Source organism: Octodon degus, unplaced genomic scaffold (genome assembly GCF_000260255.1).
Source record: "Octodon degus isolate 3935 unplaced genomic scaffold, OctDeg1.0 scaffold00191, whole genome shotgun sequence".
Lineage (NCBI taxonomy): Eukaryota > Metazoa > Chordata > Mammalia > Rodentia > Octodontidae > Octodon > Octodon degus.
This window is the reverse complement of record NW_004524767.1, coordinates 3,763,936-3,791,161: the sequence shown is the minus strand read 5'-3', so window position 1 is coordinate 3,791,161 and position 27,226 is coordinate 3,763,936. Positions and strand designations below refer to the sequence as shown.

Sequence of the window (27,226 nt, the reverse complement as noted above, 5' to 3'; positions counted from 1 at the left end):
TGTATTTAGTACAGGGTCTACAGAGTCTCACTACACAGATCAGACTTGTAGTGATCCTTCTGTTTTCAACTTCCCAAGCGCTGGATTTACAGGCATGTGCCACCATAGCCAGTCTCAGTTTATGTCTCAGGATGCCCCAGGAGCAGGGCCAGCATGGCATGCAGGAGATTGAACCTTGGTTCCTGTGTCTGTCTAGCCAAGTACTTTAATCCACTGAGCTATCTGGCCGGCCCTGATTAGAAAATTAATTTTAAAATATGTTCAAGGTAATTTTGAAATAATATTCTACCCTTACTCTCTGGAATGATAGGCTAGACATTGTTAGTAATAATGACTGGTTAAAGGTAGTATTCTTAACTATCACCCCCCCCAATAAAAAGTCTTTAGCAGAAAAAAAAAATCTTTTTAAGGTATTATAATTTTTGCATTACAGTATTTAGTGACTTTGTCAGGAAAATAAGATGTCAAGAATTACGCTTTGATATGACATAAATAATTACAGAATTAAATGATTAAGATGATTTCACAACAAAAGCATATAGAAACTATAGTCCCATGAAATGCAAATGCAAAGTCTCCAAAGTTGTGCAAAGTGCTAATCATGCACTGTGTCTTCTTTGGATCCCAGCCAACCCTGAGAAAGGAGAGACCGCAGGCCTTGCCGCTGAGTCACTCAGGGACCTTGGGTAGAAAGGTCTTTTGTACAATGAGAAGTAAATAAAATGAAATTATCATTCTAAAATAGTTTCTGAAATGAATATTTTGTCCATTAAATAAGTAGAGTATATCTTTTCTGTCTGGTGCTACTCATGTGGATTGGGCCAAAGCCTAATACGTACAGTGAGTGGTCCCGATACATTCTTACTGAATTATACCCAGAAAGGACGGCACATAAAGATGAAAGAGGAATTATATGTAATTGATACTTCCTATAAAGTATGAATGTCTTCAAACCCTTGCAAACATAAGTACACACACTGAAATAAAAATAAGATTTGACTCTAATAGGTAGGAGGTAGAATATCCCTAAAATATTACCTATTAGTAATAACAATAAATTCTACTTATGTAGGAAAAAACATTTGGCAATATTTGTTTTCATCTAGAAGTTATGTAAAAAAAAATTAAAGAATTAAATATTTTCAGGTGAAATGGCACAAGTATAAACGACAAATGACCCATGGATTAGTGCTCTTAGTAGTGTGACTGATGAATTTTTGGCATGCCTGAAATCTGATAGTTAATAAAAAGTAGAGGAGAAGTACTGAAATCCAAAGAAAAAATAGTGGCTAAACAAGGCCAATATTCTAAACCTGAACAAAACTTGTTATAAAATGAGAATTTGTATTTGTATAGTTATCAAAGCACTCAAGCAAATTTTGATATTATAGCTTTGCTTTTAGAGCTGGTAGAACACATAAGTAGTACACATAGCTGGTACCTAAATAGAATTAAGGGTGATCAGGATGGCCAGCTTCCACAGAATGTCTTTTTAAAAATCCACTTCCATTGACAGTATGAGAATACACAGAGAGAAAATTTTCTGATGAATTACACTGATTTCATCAAATCTAATAGAACACTTTTCTGAAAATTAAGCATTAGGTATTTAAATTTTAATACCTTCATTTAGAGTTCAAGAATAAATTTTCTTTCAAACAAAAAAATTAGTTTATAATTTTCCACAATGATACCCTTATCTGCCTAAAATGCAGTAGAGTAACACTTAGGAAACTATTTTTAAAATGTAATTACTGGGGCTGGGGAGATGGCTCAGTGGTCTAAAGCACCTACTTAGAACAAGCTTAGCAAAGCACAGGGACCACAGTTCAATCCCCCAGCACCACATGCCAGCCAGCCCCGCCCCCTGGTGGGCTGAGCTGGCCACACACACACACACACACACACACACACACAAATAAATAAATAAAATTTAAAAAAAAAAAATAAAATGTAATTACTTCTAGACAATTCACTGTAAAAATAATTATACTTAATTTTCTAAATGGCTCTAAATTTATTGAAATTTTGACTTAATATTTATTTTAATAATTAAAAAGATGATCTAACTAGTAAGCTAACATTTTATTGATTGTTCATTAAAACAAATATGTAATTTATTTCCTTTATTTTAAACTCACTCCTTGTAAGGCTGGGCATAGCAGTGCAGGACTAGAGTCCCAGAACTCTGGAGGCTGAAGTAGGAGGATCACTAGGAGTTTGCAGTCTCCTAGTAAGATTCTCTCAAAACACCAAAATAAAGAAATACAATCATCAATTCTCATGTAACTTGGCCCATTAGAATATGTACACACACACACACACACACACACACACTTTATATTTCACACTACTCTTAGGTACAATTTTCTCTTTAACAAAACTTTAATAGATTCAGTCACTCTACTTCTTACCAAGGCAAGTTACAGAGTTCTTGGAAATCCATTTTCACTGTTTATTTTAGAAGAAAGGAGTCTCCTCGATAATGTATTGGTATTAAATATGGAAAGGTTTTATGCAATATTATGGAAACAAAGAGTACCTAAAAGCATATTTGGGCAGGACTTCCAAGCCCTTGACTCAAAACTACTGCCTCAGATTTAATTTTTAAAGAAATCAGATTGGTTCCCAAAACACAATTTTCTTGTCAAATTCAATGCTAAAAAAGCTCACTGGGGAATTTTCACAGAAAGTCTAGGGTAGCTTAGTTCAATGGAAAAAGTAAAAAATAAATGGCTATAATTCAATGAAATGTGGAGCAGGAAAACAAAGCCTTTATAAGCAAGGTGGAAACCTTTCGGAAGGGTCCCGGCATCAGGCGCTCGGAGTGGATCACGGGAGCCCGGCAGCCCTGCAGCTAACCTGCCGGGGTCAGTGGCTCAGGAGGAGGTGGGTCGGGAGCGCCAGGGAGGCTATTGATCGCTGGTACCCGCTGCACAGACAGGAGCTGACAGTAATTAAAATGACTTACACACTGGGATGGTTTCAAACTCAAATCTTCGACTGAAGACACCGTAGCCCGCTGCTGTTCGTGCTCGAATTTGGAAGACGTACACTGAAGCTGGCTTCAAGCCCTCCGCGGTGATAGTGGTCTCTTTCGATTTGATAATAGTGTAGCTGGTCTCCTGATCCTGGGTGGCACAGGCACAGGCAAAGAAAACAAGTCCCCATATGAGTTACTCATTATATTAGCATTAAATGCTGACAGTACCTCGTATTCTGCGAGGTTAGCTTTCAGCGTTCAATCAACACTGAATCAGATTTCACTGATATTTAGAAATCGGAAAAAATTGATATTTGTCTGAAAAATTTTAACTTTGACTTACTCAATCTAACCAGAAAATACTGAAGAAAAATGAAAATACATAATTCTAATTTTTTCTTTTAAAATTTCCTCCTGTGAGAGTGGAACTAACAAAGTAGGAGGGAGAAAGAGTAAAAAGCAAATTACTGGGCCAGGGAGATACCTCAGCAGCATAAGCGCCTGCCTGGCAAGCATAAGGTCACGAGTTGGACCCATGATATCAATAAATAAGTAAATACATTTAATTTAAAAAGGAAAGTAAATTACCAAGAAAGGAGTTTGGAAACAGAAACAAGTAGGGCATTTTGTTTTCTGCAGTTGCCACATTGACTTTAGTTTGGATACTGAAATCAAAGGTTAAAAGGTAGCAAGTCCATCTTTACTTTGATACTAGGTTTGTAATATGGAGCAGGAATTGTTGTCTGAATTTCCTCACAGAAAGGCGAGAATGAACAACTAATGTGTGTAAAAACATGTAAAGAATGAAAATGCATGTTTTCATTTTCGTCATTTTAATTTTTCTCAATTTAGGAGCCAAGATTTAGCTCTAACCACTTTCTACTCTGCCAGCAATAAGACCTAAATCAGAAAGCTTAAAGTACTCTTCTTTGAAAATAATTTCCCACACCCTCTTCACTAAGTTCAAACATGTTATCTTTAAGTTGAGTACATCCCGACTGCACTTAGAATAAGCACGGTCTAATTTATAGGAGACACCATATTCTGATTCATGCTAGACGAATGGCTGATCTTTAGTTTTAAAGTACAGATTAACATGTCTAATCTTAAAGGAACTTAGGAAATTTTATGAATGTTTTGTAAAGGATTTAAAATAGGTAGCTAAATCCTACAAAGCTTTACCATGTAATATCATGGTAAATTGATTACTATGTAATATCAATTTCTTCACCCAAACAATATGCTGAACCTCTATGTAGCATGCTACTCCTCTTCCTTAGCCTACCACAGAAGTTAACAGAAAATCATCCATCCAAGCGTCCTTCATAAGAAATGCACACATACAGTATTCAACCAGTGCTTAGGTTTTCACTGAATAAACCCCAAAATGTTATTTACTATTTCTCAGTGTTACTGAGGATGAGTAACATTATTTTTGGTAGTGCACATTCCATTTTGGCTATGACCACAGTAGTAAGAAATGAATAGCTGTTCAATAATATTTCTATCTGTTTAAAGAGAATTCAATATGATAGAAAATTCTAGTCTGAAATAAAGTGAGATTCTTGCATACTTGATGTGACAGTTTTACATAAAGTATTAACATTTATAAAATAAAATAGATTTAAAAAAAAAAGAACCACAACAGTAACAGAAAGAGTATTAGAACTCTGACTGTTCAGTGCCTGTATATGTGCAAATATTGATTCAGAACTCAGGATTTTAGTTAGTTTTGTTTTTTTTTAAATAGTGATGAAACTATAAACATAACTGAGAGGAGGTGAGCTAGAGATAGTACTCATCACGCCTAATCCAACCTCCACAATGTAGTAGACCCCAGGCAGATGTGACTTATTCCTATTTTCTCAGATCATGGCAAAGTTTCCAAAGGTATTACAAGCTTGAAAAGATTCAACAGTTGTAAATCCTAAGTATAGGCGATATAGCGTATTCACAATATAGAAATACTACAAACTGCTGCTTCTGCCAAGAGGGAAATCAGAGTGCTGACCCATGAAATAATGTGTGACTTAGTATCAATTCCACAAAAAGGCAGAATTTGCTCTGACTTTAAGGATTCACATCACTTCTCACTGATTACCAAAGTATAATTGTACATTGCCTTGCTGGGTTAGCTGAATACTGGGTTATTAAAGAGAATTTTAAAAAAGCATGTATCTAACAACAAAACCATGGAATACGTATTGTGAACAGTCAAAGTATCTTCTACAATCGCTTTCTTTCCCACCCTTTCAGTTTCTCACTGTCATTTTCTTCCCATCACAAGCCCTGTGGGTACTTCTTCACGCCCACAGCCACCTGGCTGCCAAACCCCTGTCAGGGCAGTGGCTTTTGCTCTTTCTTGGCCCCTGCTGAGCAAATGAGCTGCATTCCCCAGCTGCTTAGCAGGCACTGCTCCTGTGGAGGAGAGGAGGGCCCGGGGAAGAGCCAGCTGGCAGCCACTGCCACAGGGCAGCTTCGCTTCTCCCCGGCCTTTAATTAAGAGATGGCCAGAGGCCCATCCCCTCGCTGGCACAGGACGCCCATGACCTCTATTAGAGCAGAGCGCTCAGAGGCAGCGGTGCCAGCTGGCAAACATCTGAGCGCTGCAAGCTCAGCCACCTGGGTCTGGCCGGGAGCCAGCCAGTAAGCACGGTATCGTTCTGCGTGTTCTCAGCAGCTCTGGAAGCCCACCACGGCCCCTGCCTCAGCAAGTGCTATAAAAGCTCAATACCCCCCAAAAAAGTGTTATAAAAATCTGTCTGTATATTCTATGGTACTGTCTAATATTTGTCTTGACAAAAACCCCTGGGAATTAACTTCTTCATTGTAAAACAGAAAAAAACACTAACAAAGAATTTAATGTCTATCAAAATAATATGTGACAAATATTTTGCCACTTTTAAAGCTTGAATGTACCAACTTGCTATTAATTTATTGAGGACATTAATCAATAATTTGTCCACAAGTAATTTTTCTTACTCTCTGTTACACAAATTGAAGAATTTATTAATGCTGCATTAAACATAAGCAATTAAATATAAGACTAAATCATGATGATATGAATGTAATTTAAAAAGAATCAATCCATACAGAGAATCGTTCCACAAAAGCACAGATAAAATTTAGCAGAGGAAATGATAAGGAAAAGAATCTGCCAAGCGGTGACTTGTTTAGTAACTGTTCTGACAGATACAGCAATTTAAAAAAATGTCCTCGTTACCACTGAACATTATATAAATGTGGCAGAGAAGTAGCAACAGTAATCTGCACTGCTAATAAGGAATAAAAGGAAAATGATGATTTTTTATTAATGACAAAAAAGCCATTCGTTGTCCCAGCTATTGATTAAACAGAACAAAAATAGTACAGGTAAATAATTGCTTCTCGAAGTTTTAGTTTTCTGTTGTTAAACTTTACTTCATTTATGGTATATACATATATGCAAATATAGTTTGATGTAGACATCTGATTTTAAAATTCAATGCATTTCTGTTTCTTTTAGCATCAACAATTAATCACGATGATAATTTGGACAGGTAGACTGATCATAGTAGAAGTTAACATTCTTACACATACATGTACATTATATACACTTTCTACATATTTTTACATTAGTGTGGAACACTATAGGCTACCAAAATGGAAGCCTTAGTTGTCCATATTACTCTTACATTAATATGTGCCTATACTGTGCACTGGTGGACTGTGCGTGTTCCTTCATTGATCGCAGGAATCAGCAGTGTTCATGGCACTGCTGTGCGTTCCTTGCTCTGGGCTCCACGTCTGTGGACGATGACTCTGCGGGCGATGTGCCTATGGGAGCTTACCTCTGAGGAGTGTCTGCAGGTTATTTCTAGTGTAGAATGTAGTTGGCAAGATATTTTTATGACACATCTTATAAGTTACATCATCTATGTTCCCTAATGAGCCAACGGTTATAGATAATGCTACCATGAACTCATTCCTAGAAAGATAATGATCTAAATAGAAATAGTAGATTGTTTGTCATCTATTAATAAAATCCATTCATGGCCATTAAGGTTCTCAAAATCTAGAAATAAAATGTGTGCAGCTCTTTTGCTGCCTCAAGCTGCTGTTTTGCCCTTTGTTGTATCTTCACAGTTAATAGCTGAGTTAATGAATACGGAAAGCCACTGTTTATAAAAAGTCTCTATAACTTTATGAGAAATTAATATTTGATATGTTTACCTAACCTCATCTATCATCCATCCATCCATCCATCCATCCATCCATCCATCCATCTTGCCAGCTAGTTATGATATCAATAATCTTAAAAGTTTAAGTCGTTTGCATTAATAGGACATGAGCATGTTATGTGGTGATAAGTGGAAAAGCCACTCATTCCTCTTTTTTCCATGTCCTCCCTTGCACAATTTTTTAGGTAGCGTGATGATTAAGGTGGGCTAGCACCTGCTATGACTGAGAGCAGCCTGTGGACTGGTGAGACTTGTCCCTGGGTGTCTGTGGTCTGGGAGGCCTGGCATTGGGGTCTGTACACTCCCCTGTGCCCCTTCAGCTCTGGTGCTGCTCTGTGTCTGGGCCACCATGAGCCACACAAGTTTGTTCTCCCAAATCCTTCTGCCCTGGAGTCAGCTAAACATGGACAGAGTCCTCTGAAACTCTGAAAAGAATTAATTGCTCTTCGTTTAACTTTCATTTTGCCAGAAATGGATAAGCTAATGATCCATAGACACCCATACCCATAAAGGCATTATAGAGTGTTTGTATTGTCCATTATGCTCTTTATACTTTCTAAAAAGAGAAGAAGTGATGTTTTTTCTAAATTTGAGAAGCACTGAGCAAGCAAGGCTCAGTCCTCTTTGGGCACCTCTTGGTCCATATCATGTCTATGGGCTACTACTTCCTTGTCACCAGCCTACCTGGGCCATAGTCTCCGGTCCACATCTTTCAGTCTGGCATGGGGCCCATGTAGCTTCCTGGTGAGTAGAAATGGGGTTGTCCTAAGGGGTGTATGCCGTTCACATACAGACTGTAGAGAACCTCCAGCTGAGCTGGAGCAGAGCGAGAGCGCAGGGCTCTGCATTTCAGCCACATTTTCTGGGTCAGTGTAGAAGTGAAAAACTCACCCTTCCTGGCCTTCAGATGACTCCACTGAAAATAATGTACTTGATTGCAAATTCAAAAATGAGAAAAGGGTGATGCTACTTTTAGATCGCAACAACCATGATGGTAAAATACACAGCAGTGAACCTAAGAGACTGCTTACCCAGGTAGAAAGAGGAAATCAGGAAAATAGAAGGAATGGAAGGAGTATATTTCTAATTTTCACTTCAGATTTTAGAATGACACTTGTAGAATTTTAAAATAGCATTTATGTTAGATATTTGCTCTAAAAAGTTGAAGATGTGTGCTATATGTGTGTCTCATCTAACTGTACTTCCTTAACAATACAGATGCTACAAGTTGCTGGTCAACAATAGGCGAGGCTTTCCTTACAGCATTCGGCAGGCACTGCTGAAGAAGAACAGCCTGAGTACTGGTGACTTGGAACATGTTCTGACTCTGTCTTCTGATGCTGTGAAAACTAGGTATGCCCACATGACTCCACAGCGGGATCAGGAAGGGGCGGGCAGAGCTGGGTGCTCCCGCAGCCTCCCTCCACCCTCGGGACTCCAGGATCAGCTGCCACTGACTTACACATAAAAGTGCAACACACACTTGTACAACCCAGATAACTGCAGCTACTAAAATGAAAAAATGAATAAAATAAACCTGTTTCATTCTTCTCATCTCACCTTTTCAAAATACTTGATTTCATATTCCAGGATTATTCCATTGGGGCGATCCGGCTCTTGCCAAGATAAAGAGATGCTGTTTTTTGCAATCTTCCCCTTTTTCACATTGGTGACTGGAGAGGGAGCTATAAAATAACACAAACAAAGAGAAGCATGACGAATGAGCCCCTGAAATTACAGCCTATTCTGTGTATTACCTGTATTATCATTTTTAGGATGTGGTACAATAAAAATTCCAAACAATCAAACGTTCTTTTAATTCAATGATTCTATCTTAAATAAACTGTTACAGATTAAGAACTGAGTTACTAGCCAGGGAGATGGCCCAGTGGAGTAAGTGCTCGCCTGGCAAGCGCAAGGGCCTGAGTTCAATCCCTGGTTCCGCAAAAAAGAAAGAACTGTGTTACTATCTTGAAATATTTTACAAATCTATGTTAACAAAATTTTAGGTATCCATTCACTCTAGAATGTTTAGAAATATAGACAATGTATTTTATTATTCACATTTAAAAAGACATTTTGGATGACATCCTCTGTTTCTATTAACTCTGCTATGTGTCCCTTAATGGTAACAGATGCCTCATTACTGCTATTGGGACATTTCTGCAACATTGTGGCTCTTTACTGCATTTATTACTTCTAAGACTTAAGTTCACTATCATTAATGCACATATGTATTGATAGGTCAGGATTCAAAGTTTCTCAGGTACCTTGCCCCAAACATTCTCCCTCTTGGTTTCCGAGGTACCCTGCTCCCAAACTCTCTCCACCAGAGTCCCACACATAGCCAAACACAAAACCGCAGAACAGGTCCACCTGACTCTGACCTGGGCAAGCCACCATGGAACTCTCCTTTGTTGACATTAAAGGTGTCCCACAGACCAGGTAGCCTGCCAAGATTAGCTTTCCCTCAGCTGTCCCAGGCTGTGATCACTCTCTTGAAAGATCCTAGAAAGTCTCCCGTCCCCGCTTTACTCGCTGTTGTCTTGGTCTGCTAGACAGTCAGCCTGCTTGATGCCCCTAGAAAATCTTCTGCTTGGGTCAGAATGCCTGGTCTGATTGATTGTGCGGGTTCGTATCTAACATATATTATATACAGTCATTTTCCCTTAAAATATGTCACTAAATATGTGAATTTCTAGAAATCAAGGTTTCTTGACTTTAACTTCCCAAAATTATTTTACTAGAGGTCAGTTACTTATGGTCCTCAGTGCCATCTGCTGTAGGGTCTATTAGATACTCATTTGCAATAAAAATTTTAAAAAAATTATATATGCTGCTTCAGAAAAATCTGGGCCCTTAAATTCACAAAATATCTAGATGCTGAACCAATACCTATTTTTATCAGTTGGCTGTGACTTGTATGGACTCTCTGGGTTTAATAATATAAAGAGTTGACTAATAGTTTTCCTAATGTAATGACCAATAGTTTTGGAGACTTTGACTTTCATAAAGATGTAGGAAAAAATGACATAACTAATGGGTGGTGTGTGTGTGTGTACCTATATGTGGTATCTCTCAGTGTCATGGTTAGGGTTCAGATCGAGTGTCTTGCACAGGTCCATGTGTGTGAGTGGGAACCGTTGGAAGGTGACTGGATTGAGGGAGTGCTGTGCTCGTCGACAATAGCGGCAAGGAAAATATCTGCACATGTTCTGAATATGCACAACCTGCTGATATGGAGCGAAGACTGCCTGTGCTCGCGCTGTGTGCACACAGGAAGGCAGACAGACAGACGGACAGCTAGTTTTTCATGGAAAGGGTACCAGCCACAATAAGTAGTGAACAATCAGAGGCACGGCTTTATCTGAGTAGCAGCAGACACCTGGCAAGCTTAAATTAGAGCTCTTTAGATTGCCAGCATTACCCAGGCAAAGGCACATTTCCCAGTTGGTCATGTTTAATTTTTCCATCACTTCAGAAATGCAACCAAACTACTGACAGCACTTTGGACAGCAGATTGCAAGGACAGCGTTTAGCAGAACAAGATCTTTACACCAGATTAAAGAGCAGTGTGCTCACGCAGAGGCTGCTTTACCGCAAAAGAGGGATCCCATTCGTGTGCTCCTCGTAGCCCTGGAGTGCCTCTGCCTCAGCTTAAGCGCCGACCTGGATGCAGGTGGGGACTGCTGCTGTTTGGCCCCTGCGTCTTGCCAACCCCACCTCCTGCTGCTGCGCTTCTCGCTGCTCCGGCCTTCAGTCATCTGCACTCCAGTCACACTCCTACCCAGCGCTCATCTCGCAGCCCTGCACTCACAGTGCTGCCCGAGCTCCAGGGCTCTGCCCTGCCCCTCCTAGGTGTGGGCTCGATGGTCTCAGTGCCCACTCTACTGACCTTAGGAATCACCTCACTGCATCCCCTCTCCCCTCCACGGTCCTTCTGCTCCTTGGGGGCCTTCCTTCTCCCTACAGCTCTCACACCTCACCACCTGACATGCTACACATGTCCATAGTTGGGCTTTCCCCAATCCTTTCTAATACAATGCAGAAGATTGTTTCCATTTCCACAGCTGAATGTTCAGTCTCTATACAGTGCCTGGGACAGGGAGAGGGCCAATGAACACTTGCAGAGTGAAGGAATGATGGCAACAATAAGTCCAATTTTTATTTTAATTTTTTTAAATTTTCGATCAATGACAACAAATTCAACAGTGAAACTCATGGTGAAGAATGTCTTTCCATAAAATGTCCCCACCATGATGTACTCACAATACACTGCAAACATGACTAATAAAAATAATACAATTTAAGTACAGATAGGTGGACATAATCTAGTAGATGCCAAAGGATGTCAAAAACCTTGTGTCTCATATACCCATTAAAGAATGATCATATGTTATACTTTGACATGTAGCTTTTATTCTTTGAATGCAGAGTGTGGTGATAGCTGGGTACAGAGGAGGCATAGTCTCCATCTGTCTATTTCTTAATTAAGCATATCAGTTCCATAAAGTTTTCTGGAATGAGGCAAAATATGTAATGTGCCCACCAAGCCAGTTGTTTAAAAGTAATACTGAAATTGCTTGCTTCAGGGAAACCACGACTAACTGGCAGTTCTTCCAGTAACCTTACGGTGTGGGCCCAGAGTTCCTATTGATTTCCATGGAGGGAAGATTTTGCACCACGTTCAGTCTGTGAACACAGCGTTCGGCCGACATGGTCACAGCAAGAATGACCTATGGGCATCCTAGCTCGCTGCGGCATTTGCAGCAAAATAGCAAATTTACCAAAGCAGTAACAGGATTAATATTTTAAATGTTTGTTCAAGAAATTATGAAGTATCTTATTTTCCTGTACCATCAAGTATTCACTGAATATTTTACATTAGTAAAAATCCAGATTAAAAACTAAAGTCTTCAACGTTCTTCTCTTACCAATATTCCTCAGACTGGTAGGTTTCACATCATCACATCTGTATCCACAGAGTGAATTTAGAGTGTAAGCCTCATGCAGGCAGGAGCTGATGTACAAATAAAATAGGTGGCTGTTTCATTTCCAGGACAACGTTATGACTTAACAGTCATAAATTTAGTGATCACTGAGCAGATGGAGAGAGGGCGGGAGGAATGCCTGATACATAGTTCAAAGCTGAGCTTGATTAACTTAGCTGCACGTGTTCAAATAATACCAAGTTAGGGTTTGCAGGTGTATTTCGTTTTAATAAAATAACCAACCACTTCAAAGTGAAACTATCAAAAAAGCATCAACTCAGATGCAACTGGTCTAAGAAAGAGCGTTTGCAGATCCACTTTCATCCATCACAGCCAACCTGAACTCTTCAGCTCCCAGAGACTGAATTAGCCAACACCCATTATTTTTCAACTTCCATTTTCTCAGAGGCTAAAAACGTTCTGCGATGTAATGGTTCAGAAAGGGTGATGGACATTACTTTTGGCTCAGCGTGGTGCAGGGCTTGTTTTCTCTGCAGTGGGAGCTCGCCCAGGTCCCTGCGCAAAGCTGAGAGAAGGGAGACATGATGGTGCTGCTGGATTGTGAGCAGCAGCCACAGCATCAGAGCCCACTGCATTCTCCTAACAGTGAGGACCAGACTCCCTGCGCATTCCACCTTTCACTACTGAAGGCTAGTACCAAATGAGAAGGACAACTGTGGAAAATTTCTGCACATGAAATTTGTTGAATGAATCCTATCAAGGATCCCACATCCCATTAGTCTGCATGTTTCTTAAGGTTCCTCTTAGCTTGTTGATTTTCAAACTTTTCCTTGATTTGAAGACTAACAGAACAAGAGCACACTGATTGAGTAAGGAACTTGGTAGACTATCTCTCACCTGGGATTAACTTCATACTTTTCTCATGCTTAGCCTGGGGTTGTGAGTGTTTTGTGGGCCTGTGGAGGAGTGAAGTGCCATTCAATCACATCATTTCATGGTACATCCTTTCAGTGAAACACTATCATGTTGACTTTGGCCATCTGATGAGATGGGCTTCATCTGACGATTTCACATTGTCCATATTCAGCTCCCTACAATGTATTCTTTTAAGGGAAGTCTTTGGAACAGCCCACAGTTAGGAAGTGGAAGCTGATGAACCACCTCCTTCAGGTTGTCACAGCTGCACAGAATTGTCTGTCCTTCCTCCGTTTTAGTTACCAAATCATTTACCTATTGCAGTATGACCACATCAAAAAGAACTTTATAAACTTTCTTACAATAGTTCCTGTTTATCACTAATGAATCAGATCATTTACATGCTTTAAAGCTCCATCAGGCCAAGTGGAATGCTGTCATCTGGCTGACGCACCCCGCCTCTGTTCTGTGCAACTCATTACTCTTGGCTGTCCTGTCATCCAGGCAGCTCTTCATTAGTTAAAAAAAAAATCTTTTATGTATTTGGTACAGGATCTTGCAACACAGCTCAGACTCATGGTGATCCTCCTGTCACAGTCTCCCCAGTGCTGGGATCACAGGCATGCACCACCACACGGGGCTTCGATGGCCCGCAAGGCACACAGCATGGCGTGGGCACCAGGGATGGAATCTGGGTCCCTGCACTTATTGGGCCTGGGCATAGACCACGAGCTATCTCAGCAGCCCCAGGCAACTCCTTCAGTGTTTCAAAAATTCTCACACTTCTTTCCAAAATATTTAGACACATTAGGACAGAGTATGACTAAAGATTTTGTGTTTTCAATATTCTGGAAGAACCACTTCATCAGTGAACTTCAGAAAAAAAAGCAGGTCATGATGAGATTGATTCCTTTTGAAACAAACTATGTAATCTTAGAAACCTGAGACTGGACACCAGGTCACTTCAGAGGCTTTCTTAATGGCTGATTCCTGTACCTTTGATTCTGTTACAGCTTGTTCTAATCTTCTTGTTTTCCTTTCTGCATTTAGGTAATATTTTTGCTTATGTTTGGTATTTTCCTAATCCATTTGTACCTGTGGTAAATAATTTATTTGTTTATTCATTCATACAAAAATCCTGCTTGGTTTAACCAGAATATACTCTCCATAAAACTACTACTTCTTCATTATTGTCTGTTTAGTTTTCATAAGAGTTTATGAAACTTTCTTAAAACACGTCACTGCTTCCATGGTCATGGAAGGCATGATGGCCTTCATAGTGGACTGCCTCTTTCGAGCCTCGCGGGCCTGCAGTGCCTTCCTTCTAAGAGCAGTAAGCGTGTTATTACACACACTATAATTTGGCCATGTCATTACCCTGCCCTAAACACCCTGTGACTTACTTGGCTAACTATACTCTGCCCTCTGCCTACAATCCAAACTCATCTCTCTTAGGTTATTTATTCCCCTTTAGCCATGTGGCCTGTGTGTGTGTGTGTGTGTGTGTGTGTGTGTGTGTGTGTGTGTTTGTGGAGCACTCTGAATTGGCTAGAGCTCAGTTTGCAATATTCTTCTTGATCTTCAATTGAATTACTATTTACTTTAGTCATTAAAAATTAAGGTGCATTTTCAGAACAATCTTTTAAACTAATCCACAATACAAAAATTCCTATTTTTGCTTATTTCTTTACTTCTCTGTGGTCCATATTTTCCACAGGATCAGAACCACATGGACAGGAAATTCTTTCCCTACCTATAAACGACTATATCATATACCTTGACTGTTCCTAAAACACAGAATTTCATTTAAAATTTTATACACAAATACTATTTTTCTTTATTTTAGAGTAAAAAAACTATATGCAACATGATCTTCATGTATCATTGTCAACCTAAATCAATACAGCATGGATCATTTTACCCTACTCAGCTTAGTAAGTGAGGTAACTTGGACTGTTACACAGACAATCTGCTGTGTAATTACTTAGAATTTCAGCTCCAGTACACCTGTCATTGACCTAACACACAGCCTGCTTGTATCGGCCTAACTATGTGTATTTACAATAGATAACTAAAATGTAGTTATAATATAGTATTTTTGATACAGGGTCTCACTACACAGTTTGGACTCATAGTGATCCTCCTGCCTCAGCTTCCCCAGTTCTTGGATTACAGGTGTCCACCACCACAACTGGTTCCAGGCTTGGCATTGTGTGCCCGGGGTTCAGGGCTGGCAAGGCATACAGTGTCAGGGATCAATCATGGGCCCAGCTCTTGCCAGGCAGGTGCTTAGACCCCTGAGCTATCTTTCTAGCCCTTCACTAAATATTTAAATTTAAAAATAGTTACTGAATGAAAAGCTACATTGCCGTTCATCCCCTTCAGAGTACCCCTTTGGCTCTATGCACATTCATCTCTGCTCCTGTTACTTTCTGGAGCTGTCTTGCAAGGGTAAAGAATAAGGAATAGAGTTTTAAAATGCAAACAGAAAAAGTATAGGTTTTATTTTTTTATTTTTTGCAGAACCGGAGATTGAACTCAGGCCCTTGCGCTTGCCAGGGAAGCGCTTATTCCACTAAGCCATCTCCCCAGCCTCTAAAGTATGGGTTTTAGATTTATTTTCTGATGTCCTTTTTTCACAAAACTTCAATTCCTTTTCTTCTTTTTAAAGAAAGGTAAAAATAAAACATTAGTAAGCCTACATAACTAATTAAACTGTTACACAGATTTAGAAATTCCATAGACACTGTGTTATGAAAAAAAATAATACTTTATTTATCGTCAGCCTATACTGTCAAAGATGAAATAGCACTGATGCTATCAAAGTGAATGCATCCTGCATTTTCATAAATGTGTCTATATACATGCTTCTGTAACAATTCAAATTATATGTCAATTTAATCCACATTCTCTCTCTCTCTCTCTCTCCCCCCTTTCCTCAACTTATAATGGGGATACTTCCTGATTAACAAGTCACAAATTGAAATTCTGTAAAAAGAGACTGTATCTAATATATAAACTGCCGAAAAGCGTAGCCACACCCCACGTGTCAGCGCGCCCCCACGTCCCTGCACCTGCTGCGGCTGGCCTACAGTGAAGGTATATGCACCCGTCACGAGCACCAGCCCAGGACAAAAGAAAATTCAGAATTGCGATTATGGTTTCTGAACTCAGGATACCAGTGCATGATCAAAAAGTTGAAAAGTCTTAAGTTAAATTGTCATACATGGGGACGGGGTGTTTCACGTGTGCACACACTCTCACAGTCACATTCACCAACTCCGAAGTTTGTGTGTCTTTGAGACCTGATTTAATGAAACTCCATCTAGAATGTATCTACTACTTGAAGGGAAAAGGTTAGTAAGTAGGTTTTTTCCTAAAGTAGACAAGAAATGCACTAGGGGAATCAGTCTATGAACATGTCTGAATCTGTTAACATGACAAAATTACGAAGATATGTATACCTGTATACCAGCCTAAAGAAATACATATGTATATATCATGTGTACATATATGTACAAAATATATATGTTATATATAATGTTAGGCTGTTATAAAGATATAAATATCTTCCTAACTTTTATTATCAATTATAAATAATAAATACTTGTAATCATTATTGTGAATATTTATTACATATCCTCTTTATGTTGTATGTTGGTAATAGGACCAAATAAAATAACTATAATACATTCTCAATGTATCTGTTACTCATCATATCTACTAGAGAAAGAGGGCATTTTAAAGGTTTATCTCTCAAAAAGTTTACTTTGTTCATTTAGACAAAATATATAATCATTCCATCTTAAAGCATGCAGCAAGATTTTTTTAATATGTGATCTCAGTTAAATAACAAAATGACAATTTCACAAATAATCTGGCTTGAAATGTTAGGAGGCTGCGGAGATAGCTCAGTGGAAGAAGTGTTTGCCTGGCAAGCACAAGGTCCTGAGTACAATCCCTGGTACCACAAAAAAAAAAAAAAAAAAAAAACCCTTTTTTTTTTTTTTTTTTTTTAGTAAAATGAACCTAAGACCTGAATTACTTCACTAGTTATAGTCTGATTTTTATAAAGCTTTGAAAAATCATGGAATAATAAAAATTAAGCATTTTCAGTAAAACAATGCTGCAAAGAAGTAATTTTTGGTATGATTATTCTTAAACTGTATGGCTCAAATATTGTTTTGAAGCCACATTCCCATGATGCTAATTAGGAAAGAAAATGTCAATAATAAAAATGGAGAACTATACAACTTGTATTTATAGTCACCATTCCCAAAAACAATCATGCAAATTACCAAAACAAATACTAAATGTAACAGGGTATAAAATGACAACCTGCCTCTTTCTGAATAGCAAAATTACTTCCACACCAAATAAATTACCATATAGTTTACTTTCCATTTATTACTTGTTATTAACTTATAATAGAATTTCTAATCGACAAAGTGGCCTTAGCATCAATGATTATTTAATCTTAATAACTACAATAACCATTTTACGAGAAATAGAATTTAAACAATGTTTACAGTAATCTTTTAAAATAAAGGGAAGTTATATCCAGCAACTATGTGGCACAGTTGGACAGCTTTAATTAACAGATTATTATGCAGATACAAGAAAATATAGCCTCCTATATAATTTTCAATATTGTTTTCTTACTATTAGAACCCAATTATGGGATATGACAATTCATTTTATAGGTGCATAAGTAACTATTAATTCAGAAAACCAACTCCCATAGCTTATGTTCTACTCTAATAAGAAAAAATTAATCTCTATTATAAACTACAATTTGTAATATCCTGTTAACTATAATATGCCACTAACAGTAACAAAGCCATAAAGTGAAAACTTTAATTTAATATTTAGTTACATCAAGATTTGCATAGTTTAAACCAATCTAAACAAGCATTTTAAAACAAAAGACTCATAAGTACGGGCCACCTACTTTATTTCCATTTTCACTTTCCATTGGTCTTATTCTATATAAAAAGGACTGTAAGCCTTTAGAGATGAATGTGCAAACTGCAACCCAAACCCACTTCTTTACCATAAGGTGTCAGCACTGCAGTTAAACCTGAATACAGATTTTAGTTTAGAAAAGAGAACTCATGAATGAACATCTTTTGTCTTAAACACAGTAAGACATACCACCACGGTATGAGGGTCACAGATTGCCACAACTGCTGTATAACCACAAGGGTAAGAACCGTTTAATTCACCAGGACTCTTAATTAATTATCATTTATCAGTTTATCAGTTTAAAGGGACAGATTAGATTTCTGACATGTCATACTTTCCTTTCCTAAATACATGCTCTTTGAGGGCACCTGGCAAAGTTCTTTAAACACCTGAAATTGTGTTAGAAAACACACAAAACATGAAGCTTTCTGGCTACAGAACAGATAGGCAGGTCCGAGCAGTGTTCGTCAGCCACTCTCAGCAGCATCACATTCACAATAGAATTCCTAGTGGCAAGAGGACAGCCTGAAACTAGAGAAAACCCCGTAATAATGATGACAGATGGCCAGCCTTTTCAAGTCCAGCAAAAAGCAAAACCAGGACATCCTGTTTCTCTGAACCTACCATCGGCCTGACTTCTGGGACTCACGTGGAACACTCGAGATTTCGTTGTTTGCACTAATGCTCAAGTCACCTGTTGGGCCGTTTCTTACTTTCGGTAACCACAGTGACGTTTATAAAACCAACAAAATTTTGCAGTGTATGTAGGTAGTCAGAAGTTCCAAAGATGTGCACTTAGTCGCTTTGTTCAGATGGAATCTAGCTTGGGTTCACATGTACCAAAAGTAAATAAAATATCTGCAGTCAGGCCACAAAATGTTCAAGATGATGCGTTTTGTAAAAAAAAAAAAATCTCAGGGCTTAGAAAGAGCTAAGTTAAAATGTTACTTCAAGGGTTATTTATACCGATGTGTGTGTCTCTTTGTGCGAGTATCACCCTATTTATGTCACTGTAGTTTTGTAGTATGACCTGGAATCTGGGCTTGGGATGCCTCCTGTTTGTGACTCAGGATTGCTTTTATGATTCTAGATCTCTTCTGGCTCCTAAGAATTTAAGGATTGCTTGGCCTGGTTCTGTGAGGAATGTCACTAGACTTGACTAGGAGAGTGTGACCATGTTAACACTGCTGGCTCTACGTTCAGTGGACGTACTGCAAGTTTATTTTGCACTGCAAACATGTGTAGTCAAGAAGAGTTATTCAAGAATGTTGCCTCGGGCGGGGGATAAGCTCAGTGGCACAAGGGCCTGTTTGGCCAGGGCAAGTCCTCGGTTTGATCCCCACTACCACACACAAAAAAAGTTGTCTAGATAAATGAACAAATACATGCACGGCTACATAGATGGTTAAAGGAATTGTAATTATCTTACTATGGGACTGTATGACATTTATATTAAAATTTATGTCAAATATTTATAAACCCTCGATACACATTAACTCGTTTGATGAGCTCTACATCTGTAGGAAGGGTGAACGCTTCTCATGCCCTCTTGACGCTCTGAAAAGTAAAATTACCAATGTCCAGACTACCAAGAACTGGTGCACCTAAGGAGTTTGCATCAGAGCTTTTGTATTTAAATCTTATTCTGTAGAATAATAAAAGTATAGCTACTCAAAGACATATTATCAGAAAGATTAGTTGCATTTCAGATTATGTTAAAATACTCAGTTCATCTATTTTTTCTTTAAATATTTTTATTTTTGTTGAGTCTTCTCGGTGTTTTGCAAAGTTGATTATCATGCACAAAATATAAAAAGCCAGTGATTAACATTAGGCAACCACTGTCATGTATATTCACGCATTATTTGACATGTGATTGTGCCCTTTGATTTTGTTACCTAAATCCATGGTTCAAAGCCATCTTACCTATACCCCTACACAACAGCATTGAAACCCATATGAGAGAACCCTAAACATTATGTACTGATAAAACCTGAAAATTGTTTTCTGGCATACCCTAAGATAAATCATGCTAACAACCATTAATACTACACATGTGTTTCACCATGTAAATTTGGAATGATTGCCTTGCATGCTAAATGCAAATTCTGTCTTCTGCCCAAGTGCAGGAACATGTTAAAATGAATATTACCATCTTGATCACTATAAATACTCTCTAGTTGTATATATTAAAATATATCTCATAAGCCTTGATACTCTGCCATTAAAAAAATAAAAACGGGTAAAAAGACAGAACAAGTGTGTAAAGCAACAGCACAGAGATTTAGAGAACTCATATACACTTCTCTTCCTTGTTTGCCTTAGCACATTTCCATCCCAAACCCTAAACCATCTTTCCATCTCACAGACTCTTTTGAAGACCCCAGGGAAGAAAAGTTATCGTTGATTCTTCCATGCCTCTACCTTCCAATCTTCTTTCTAATATTACTGGGAAAGGAGAAGGTGCCCAAGATTTTTGGGTTAAACATCTATCATCAATAGGCCTGCATGGCCTACCTACAGATTACAGAATTGGAAATATTAAAGATAAATTGGAAAACTATTAGGAACTACAAGTATAGAAAGTTAGATCATTGCTCGGAGAATCTATTTAGTGGTCTTCCAGGTTATATAAGTCTACAGTACAATTATTGGCCTCGCTTTTTCTTTGTATCTTCTGGAAGTACAAAAAGAAATGAGCATATGTTGTGTTTCCCCATAAAACGGATCTGGTCAGTCATAAACCAGTGAAAGAACAAACCAGTACAAGGTAGGTTTGACAAAGAGTGGAAATGCAACATCACCATTGAAAACATGAATGAAATCTTGACTTTTCAACATCTATAGAAAAAACAGGCAAGTGTAGTGTTACTTATATATTACTTCTAATTAAAATTAGGCACACAGAGAATAGACTTGAACAAAAACTTTCAGGATACTATAATAAGAATTTAATTCCATCTTACATTGAATGTTGAAATATATATATACATCTTTGAAAAAAATGATAGAGGAATAACCAGTAAAATATGAGGAAATGGAAGAACTGGGGCAGATATAAATTACTATTGATACCTTGCTACTAAAACAAATTATTATAAGCAACAAAACTTTTAAGTACATGTATATGTATATGTATATGTATATGTATATGTATATGAATGATAGAGTTCAAATCACAGTTGTTTATGTGTGTAAGGAAAGCCCTCAATCACGGAGCGATGAGCTATATCACAGTCTCAGCCATAAGTTTACTTCACTGGTCTTGCCAAGGGCATGATTATATACAATTGATTGCAGACATTTATAAGCATCATCCTAACAAGTGTAGAAAATTATCACAGACAGAAATATAGGGGCTGGGAAGATACCTTGGTGGCCTAAGTTCCTGCATGGCAAATCCTGAGTTTGATCCCTAGTACCGCGTGCCATGCCAGCCACCAAAACTGGGCGTGGTGGTGAACAACTGTAATCCCAGAACTGAAGAGACTAAGACAGGAGGATCACTATGAGTCCCAAATGTATAGTGAGACCTTGTATCAAAAAGCCAACAATAGAAATATAAAAAGTAAAGCAACTCGTGATTTAATAAAATACATTTTTTAAATGCTAGGAATACAATTTATAAACACCTCTTAACTAATCAAAAAAAGTCAAAATATTTCTGAAAACCTAGTTGGGAATCATCAAGAATGCTGTGTTAAGTTTTTATTTCAATTAACCTCTCTACCACTTTTCTTTTATTAGTCATTACACCCTCAGTTATTAGTACTGCAGTTACCTCAAAGTGTGGATTACATCTTGTTGTAACATATCAGGAACATGAATTTACTGTAAGAATTCATGGGTTGTATATATATGGAATATTAATATAGTAATTCTGTGTTTAAAATACTAAGAGCCCAGAGGCCGTGTAGCTTCCCAAGGGTGCCTGTTTCTAAAAGGACTTCATCTGCTGATTATAATAATGGAATGAATTAGTTAAATTTATAAAGAAAGATGTAGTATAATGCATATTCATATATATTATTTATATAAATATATACACACAAAATTTAGTTACTAATTAAAATTAACTTATATTGATTAAGTATCTACGCAGTAACAGAACAAAGAACTATTGTGTACTATATATGAATAAGATATGAAAAATATATGAATGTTTTGAAGAACTTTTCTTGATTTATTAAAAACACTATGAATTGTTTACTTTAACACGGTACTCTATATTTTAACTTCAGAACGACTTCAATAATATAATACATCCCTTATTCTCTAAAATAGGATGTAAACATAAGCTACATAAAGTTGAGGAAAGATACTATATTGAGACACACATGAAGTCACAACCAAGTCTTCCACAGCCACTCTTAGCGTCCCCAGCTGGGGACAGCCCCGCCTGCCCCAGCACAAGCTGACCGTGCGGATGCAGGCGCGGATCTCGCCCCCGCACCCGCCCGACGCCCGGGACGCCTTCCGCAGGACGTTGCCACTCCGCACGCCCTCCCACTCCACTGCCGCTCACGCAAGTCACCGCAACACAGCTGGATTATTTCCTTGCTTTAGAGGCCAGAAGCCCAGACTCCCAAGAGTTCTCAGGGCCTCAGGAGCAAACGCCCTCCCTCGGCCTGCGGCCCCTAGAGGGCGCCGGCGTCCCTCGTCAGGCCTCCGCGCCCGGGCTCTGCCGCCCGTGTGCAGCGCCACCTCTCAGCCCGCGGCCTCCCGCCCGGGAACCTTAGGGCTGCGGACACTACGCGTCTTCTCTCTCTGGCTCAAAACCCTTAAGCTAGCCCCAGCAGCAAGACCCTCTGTGCCACGTAAGGCTGCATCTTCACAGATTGCGGGGATGAGAAAATTTTAATTATGTTTGGAGAGGACAGACATTATTCCGCCCACCTATGTATACACATTCTAACTTTCACCCTAATTCTTGTGCTTTATTTGTATCGCTTTATAGAACTTGCCTTCACACATAATATATGCTGAAGCGTTATATTCATGAGAGGATTTGCATTAAAGAATTGCTGTGTCTAGCATACTATAGTTTAGGTGATATACTTACATATTGTCCACAGTACTACGCAGCCGTACTTCAAAGAATGACACCTTATTGTGTTCATTCAGTTTTCCTCCTTGGAAATTTATCTAATTTTCTCTGAAACATCCCCAAATGTTTGCGTGTCTTCTGTGTTTTCTACATCCGAGTCACTACTCCATTCCTCACTCCCCTTTTGCTACTGTCCACCGTTTTATAGTTTCACCAAAATTAGCAGAAAGATCCTCCTTGAACCAAGATTATTCTTTCGTAATGTAGCAAGCCAGTCTCACTAATAAATTGCTACGCTGAAACCCAAACGTTGACGAGTTTTGTAAGATTCTATGTACCGCATCTAGGACTTGCTCTATTTAGAAAGGTTTTATGTGACTTCCCAGGTTATTCTAAAAAAATGGAAAAAAGGAAGTATACAGTCGTATGTGTTTTAAGACAGAATGATCAGAATATTTCAGCAGGACAACACAAAAATATTCTTTTTTTTTTTTTGCGGTACCGGGGATTGAACTCAGGACCCTGTGCTTGCCAGGTAAGCGCTTATTCTACTAAGCTATCTCCCCAGGCCCCCAAAATATAGATTCTTATACTTTGCATATTTTCTTTCCTATGTGCAAATTGTGAGATGGGTTGATATAAGAATTTGAGAACAACTATCAGTACTACATGTAAAAACCACATAAGAGAGCAAGCAAAGCATTTATATTATCCAAATCATAAACTATATATACATATATGTATATATAGTTTACACATACCCCCCGCCACAGGGAGGAAGTTCATGAGTGTTTTATCACCACACATTAGATCTCAGTGTATTGTCACTTGGAATTTTAAGTGTGTGTACTAGGGGTCTGGGAATGGCACATGATTTGTACCCTATTTTACAGCTTCCTCTGCATAAAGTGCAAGCAGTTTCACTGATTAGAGCACACATCTGGGCTAAGAAAAATATTTGCAGCATTTAAATGGGGAACTATGCTTGAAGGCATAATAAATACTCCTGAGCACATTTATATGGTCTTTTTCCATTTTCAAAAGATCTTTTAAAGTATAGAAGAAAATAAGAAATCAAAATATTACAGACCTTAATGTTGATGCACATGGTCATAAGGAGAGAGTTGGGGCAACTAATTAGATTGACAGCTTTTATAAACCTCCCTAAAGAAGTGAAGCTCATAAACAAAGCGAGTGCTCTGCTGTGGCAGGGTTTTATGGCTTTCAGTCCTTGCTCATAAAGAAGTTTCGGTGCCTCCTAGGCAGCCTCTGTTCTAGCTTCTCCTCCCACCAAATGTAGGTGCTAGAGCACAACATCCCCACTGTTCTTGAAAACAAAAAGAAATACACAAGCATAGAAATAAAGCGCTAGAAAGAGAAGTTTTCCATCCTGAACTGATGAGTGCAATTTGTTAACAGGTCATACAGTGTTTTCACCATAGGTCTGACTACACACATGAATGAAAATTACGTCTTCTGTAACATTTTAAACGCTTTTTGATTCAGATGCTAAAACTTTATTATGATGCTAGCACTGAAATGAAAAGTCTTCCTTAGAGAGTGTAGACACTACTTTTGCCAGCGAACAAAGGGAGCAAAGTTAATAAAGAGCTACACAGGAGTTTTTTGTTCTAGTTAAGGTGGGCCAAGCTGTTAGTGATGAGAGCTGCAGAGGTTGACGGACTGTTATGTGAAACCAGACAGGTCAGTTTTATCTTTGAGAGACAGTGGTTTTGATGGAACAGAATTTGAGGACTAGGAAGCCACTTCATAAACAATTGTAACTGAATGAAGCATTTTCTTCACACAGAGCTTACCCTCGTGAAGAAGTGTTTCTATGCTTTTTGACCAACTTCTAGAAAGCAATTAGATTCTACAAACAAGCACATAAAATATTTTTATTTTTAGTAACATATTTAGGATATTTCTGTGTTCAATCTAGATCTCTTACCTCTACTGTAAAGTTCCTACTAGCTGAGAGAATATAATGATCATATCTCCTCTGAATAAAGTCATTTATAAATAAGTAGATGAAGATATTGAGGATAGGTTAATCTAAGATATTGATAATTTTTACTATATATATATATATATATTTAAACTTTGATTTATTTGAATCCTTTTATTTCTGAAGATATGGGAAATTCATGAAAATATTTTTAGATTTAACAGTAATATCTATGTTTTGTATGCAGATATTTTATTTTTATTTATTTTTTTATGTGCTAATATGTCTTTTTTTCTTCTCTTTTCTTTTTCTTTTTTTGGCCGAACCGGGGGGATTGAACTCAGATGCTTGCACTTGCCAGGGAAGCGCTTATTCTACTGAGCCATCTCCCCGGCCCCTGTATGCAGATATTTTAAATAAATGAGGTAGCAAACATATAAATATGAAATCAGAACTAGCACAAATGTTACTAACTTTTATTATTTGGATGTGAGATTATCCATCCATAACTATCTTATGCATACTGGGAAATGTTAAGTTTAATCAATCTCAGATCATACACAATGACAAAGGTTGGTTTTCCCATAATCTCAAGGTCATTTCTTTTTTATCTTCTCATGAATATATGGTTTGAGGATTTTGGTCTGTATATTTGCATCATAATAAAAAGGTAAGGAAGGAAAGTAATCTCCTTTTATAATTCACTGCCAGGAATTTATGAATTCTATGTTCATTTTTCCAAATGTGGCCAAAACCAGTGAAAGGCTATTTCATGAATATATAAATAAGGAAAAATACAGAAATTCTAATTGGAAAAACTGATACCAGTGCTGTAATTTCACCTTTCCTTTGTAGTCATGTGTTAAAAAACACATTCCTCAAGCTTATTTGAGAATCTCAGCCATAGAATTCTTGCAAAGAGAGCCACGATACTAAATGCCAAGAATATGAGAAATACAGTAAATACAGGAAGTTTAAGAGTGTGAAGAGTGGATTGAAATTAGGAAACATGTGGACTGAAGCTCAAAATGGGAAGATTTCTATTGGAGAGAAAGGGCACAAAACTTTAGAGCTCAAAGAGTGTGAGAGTAAAGATCAAGAATTAAAATGATATCTCTACTGTACTGAGAGATGTTTGGGTTGTAACACACACATGCTGAAGAAATCAGGGAAGCAGGCTTGAAGGAAAGTGGAGAAACAGATTAGTGTTGCAGGTAGGGTAGCTCATGCCAATGCCATTAATACTGTTACTCTTTTACTTTTGGTGGAAATCTAGCATTTTCACACAGATAATAAGGCCCTGAAAACTGACAAGACTTGCACAACTTTGTACCCCAAACCCTAGTGCAACATTTGTACACAGGAGTCACCTGATAAAGGTGGGTGACTCTTGTTGTTGACATTGATATTGCTGTGCCCAATGTTTTCAAGGATGGAGTTTAAAGCATTTAACCACGATAAAGAAATCTACACACATAAAATAACAAGAAGATCATAATAACCGGGTGTGTTACACTATGAATTAGTACTGGTATGATAGTACAGCACTAGATAAAAATGAAGAACTTATTTCGCTTAACAAGAGAGATGATTTCCCAAGCGAAATGTCCAGATGTTCTCATGTGCATAAAGCTAAAAACTAGGAAAGCCTAAGGATGTTAAAGTGACTGTCTTTCAAAAATTAAAATGCGTTTAGCAACAAGAGTTTGGATAGTGAGTCTAAATAGTTTCGATAGCATCAAAATATCAAAGGTTTTGCAAATGAGACTAAGATTAGATTGTACTGCAAGAAAGAAGAAATTACACACATAAATAAACACACACAGCAACTACCATGGAAATGACATGGTAATCAGATAGCTCTGCACTGAATGTGTAGCATGCCTGGTAGCAGAAGGAGGTTGGCAGAACAAACAGCAGTCACCAGGAAATCAGGTTTTTAAAAGAAAGAAGGAAAGCAAAACAGGCCCTCACACTGTTCTTTCATTTTTAAAATACACTGCCTCTTTTCTTTTCTTTCTTTTTTTATATTAATTTTACTGAGAAAAAAGTAGCAATGAGACAGTTTCAAAATAGGTTAGTAGGACAGTTACAATAATTAATATATTGCATATTGTTGTCTTCATAGTAGTTATTCATAGTACAAAATGCAGACCTGATATCTTATCTAAACACTATTAGTTCAAAACTTTCTTC

The 27,226-nt window shown here is 38.0% G+C and overlaps 1 protein-coding gene across 1 annotated transcript in view; it reads right to left on the bottom strand.

Moving 5' to 3' along the window:
- Epha5 (EPH receptor A5) overlaps positions 1-27,226 on the bottom strand; it is a 330,177-nt gene that overhangs the window by 69,182 nt on the left and 233,769 nt on the right. Inside the window, exons 6-7 of the mRNA XM_023704186.1 lie at positions 8,764-8,888; positions 2,972-3,131 (exon numbers count right to left, since the gene is read on the bottom strand). Of these exons, the coding sequence (XP_023559954.1) occupies positions 2,972-3,131; positions 8,764-8,888 (285 nt within the window). The remainder of the gene's footprint in view (positions 1-2,971; positions 3,132-8,763; positions 8,889-27,226) is intronic.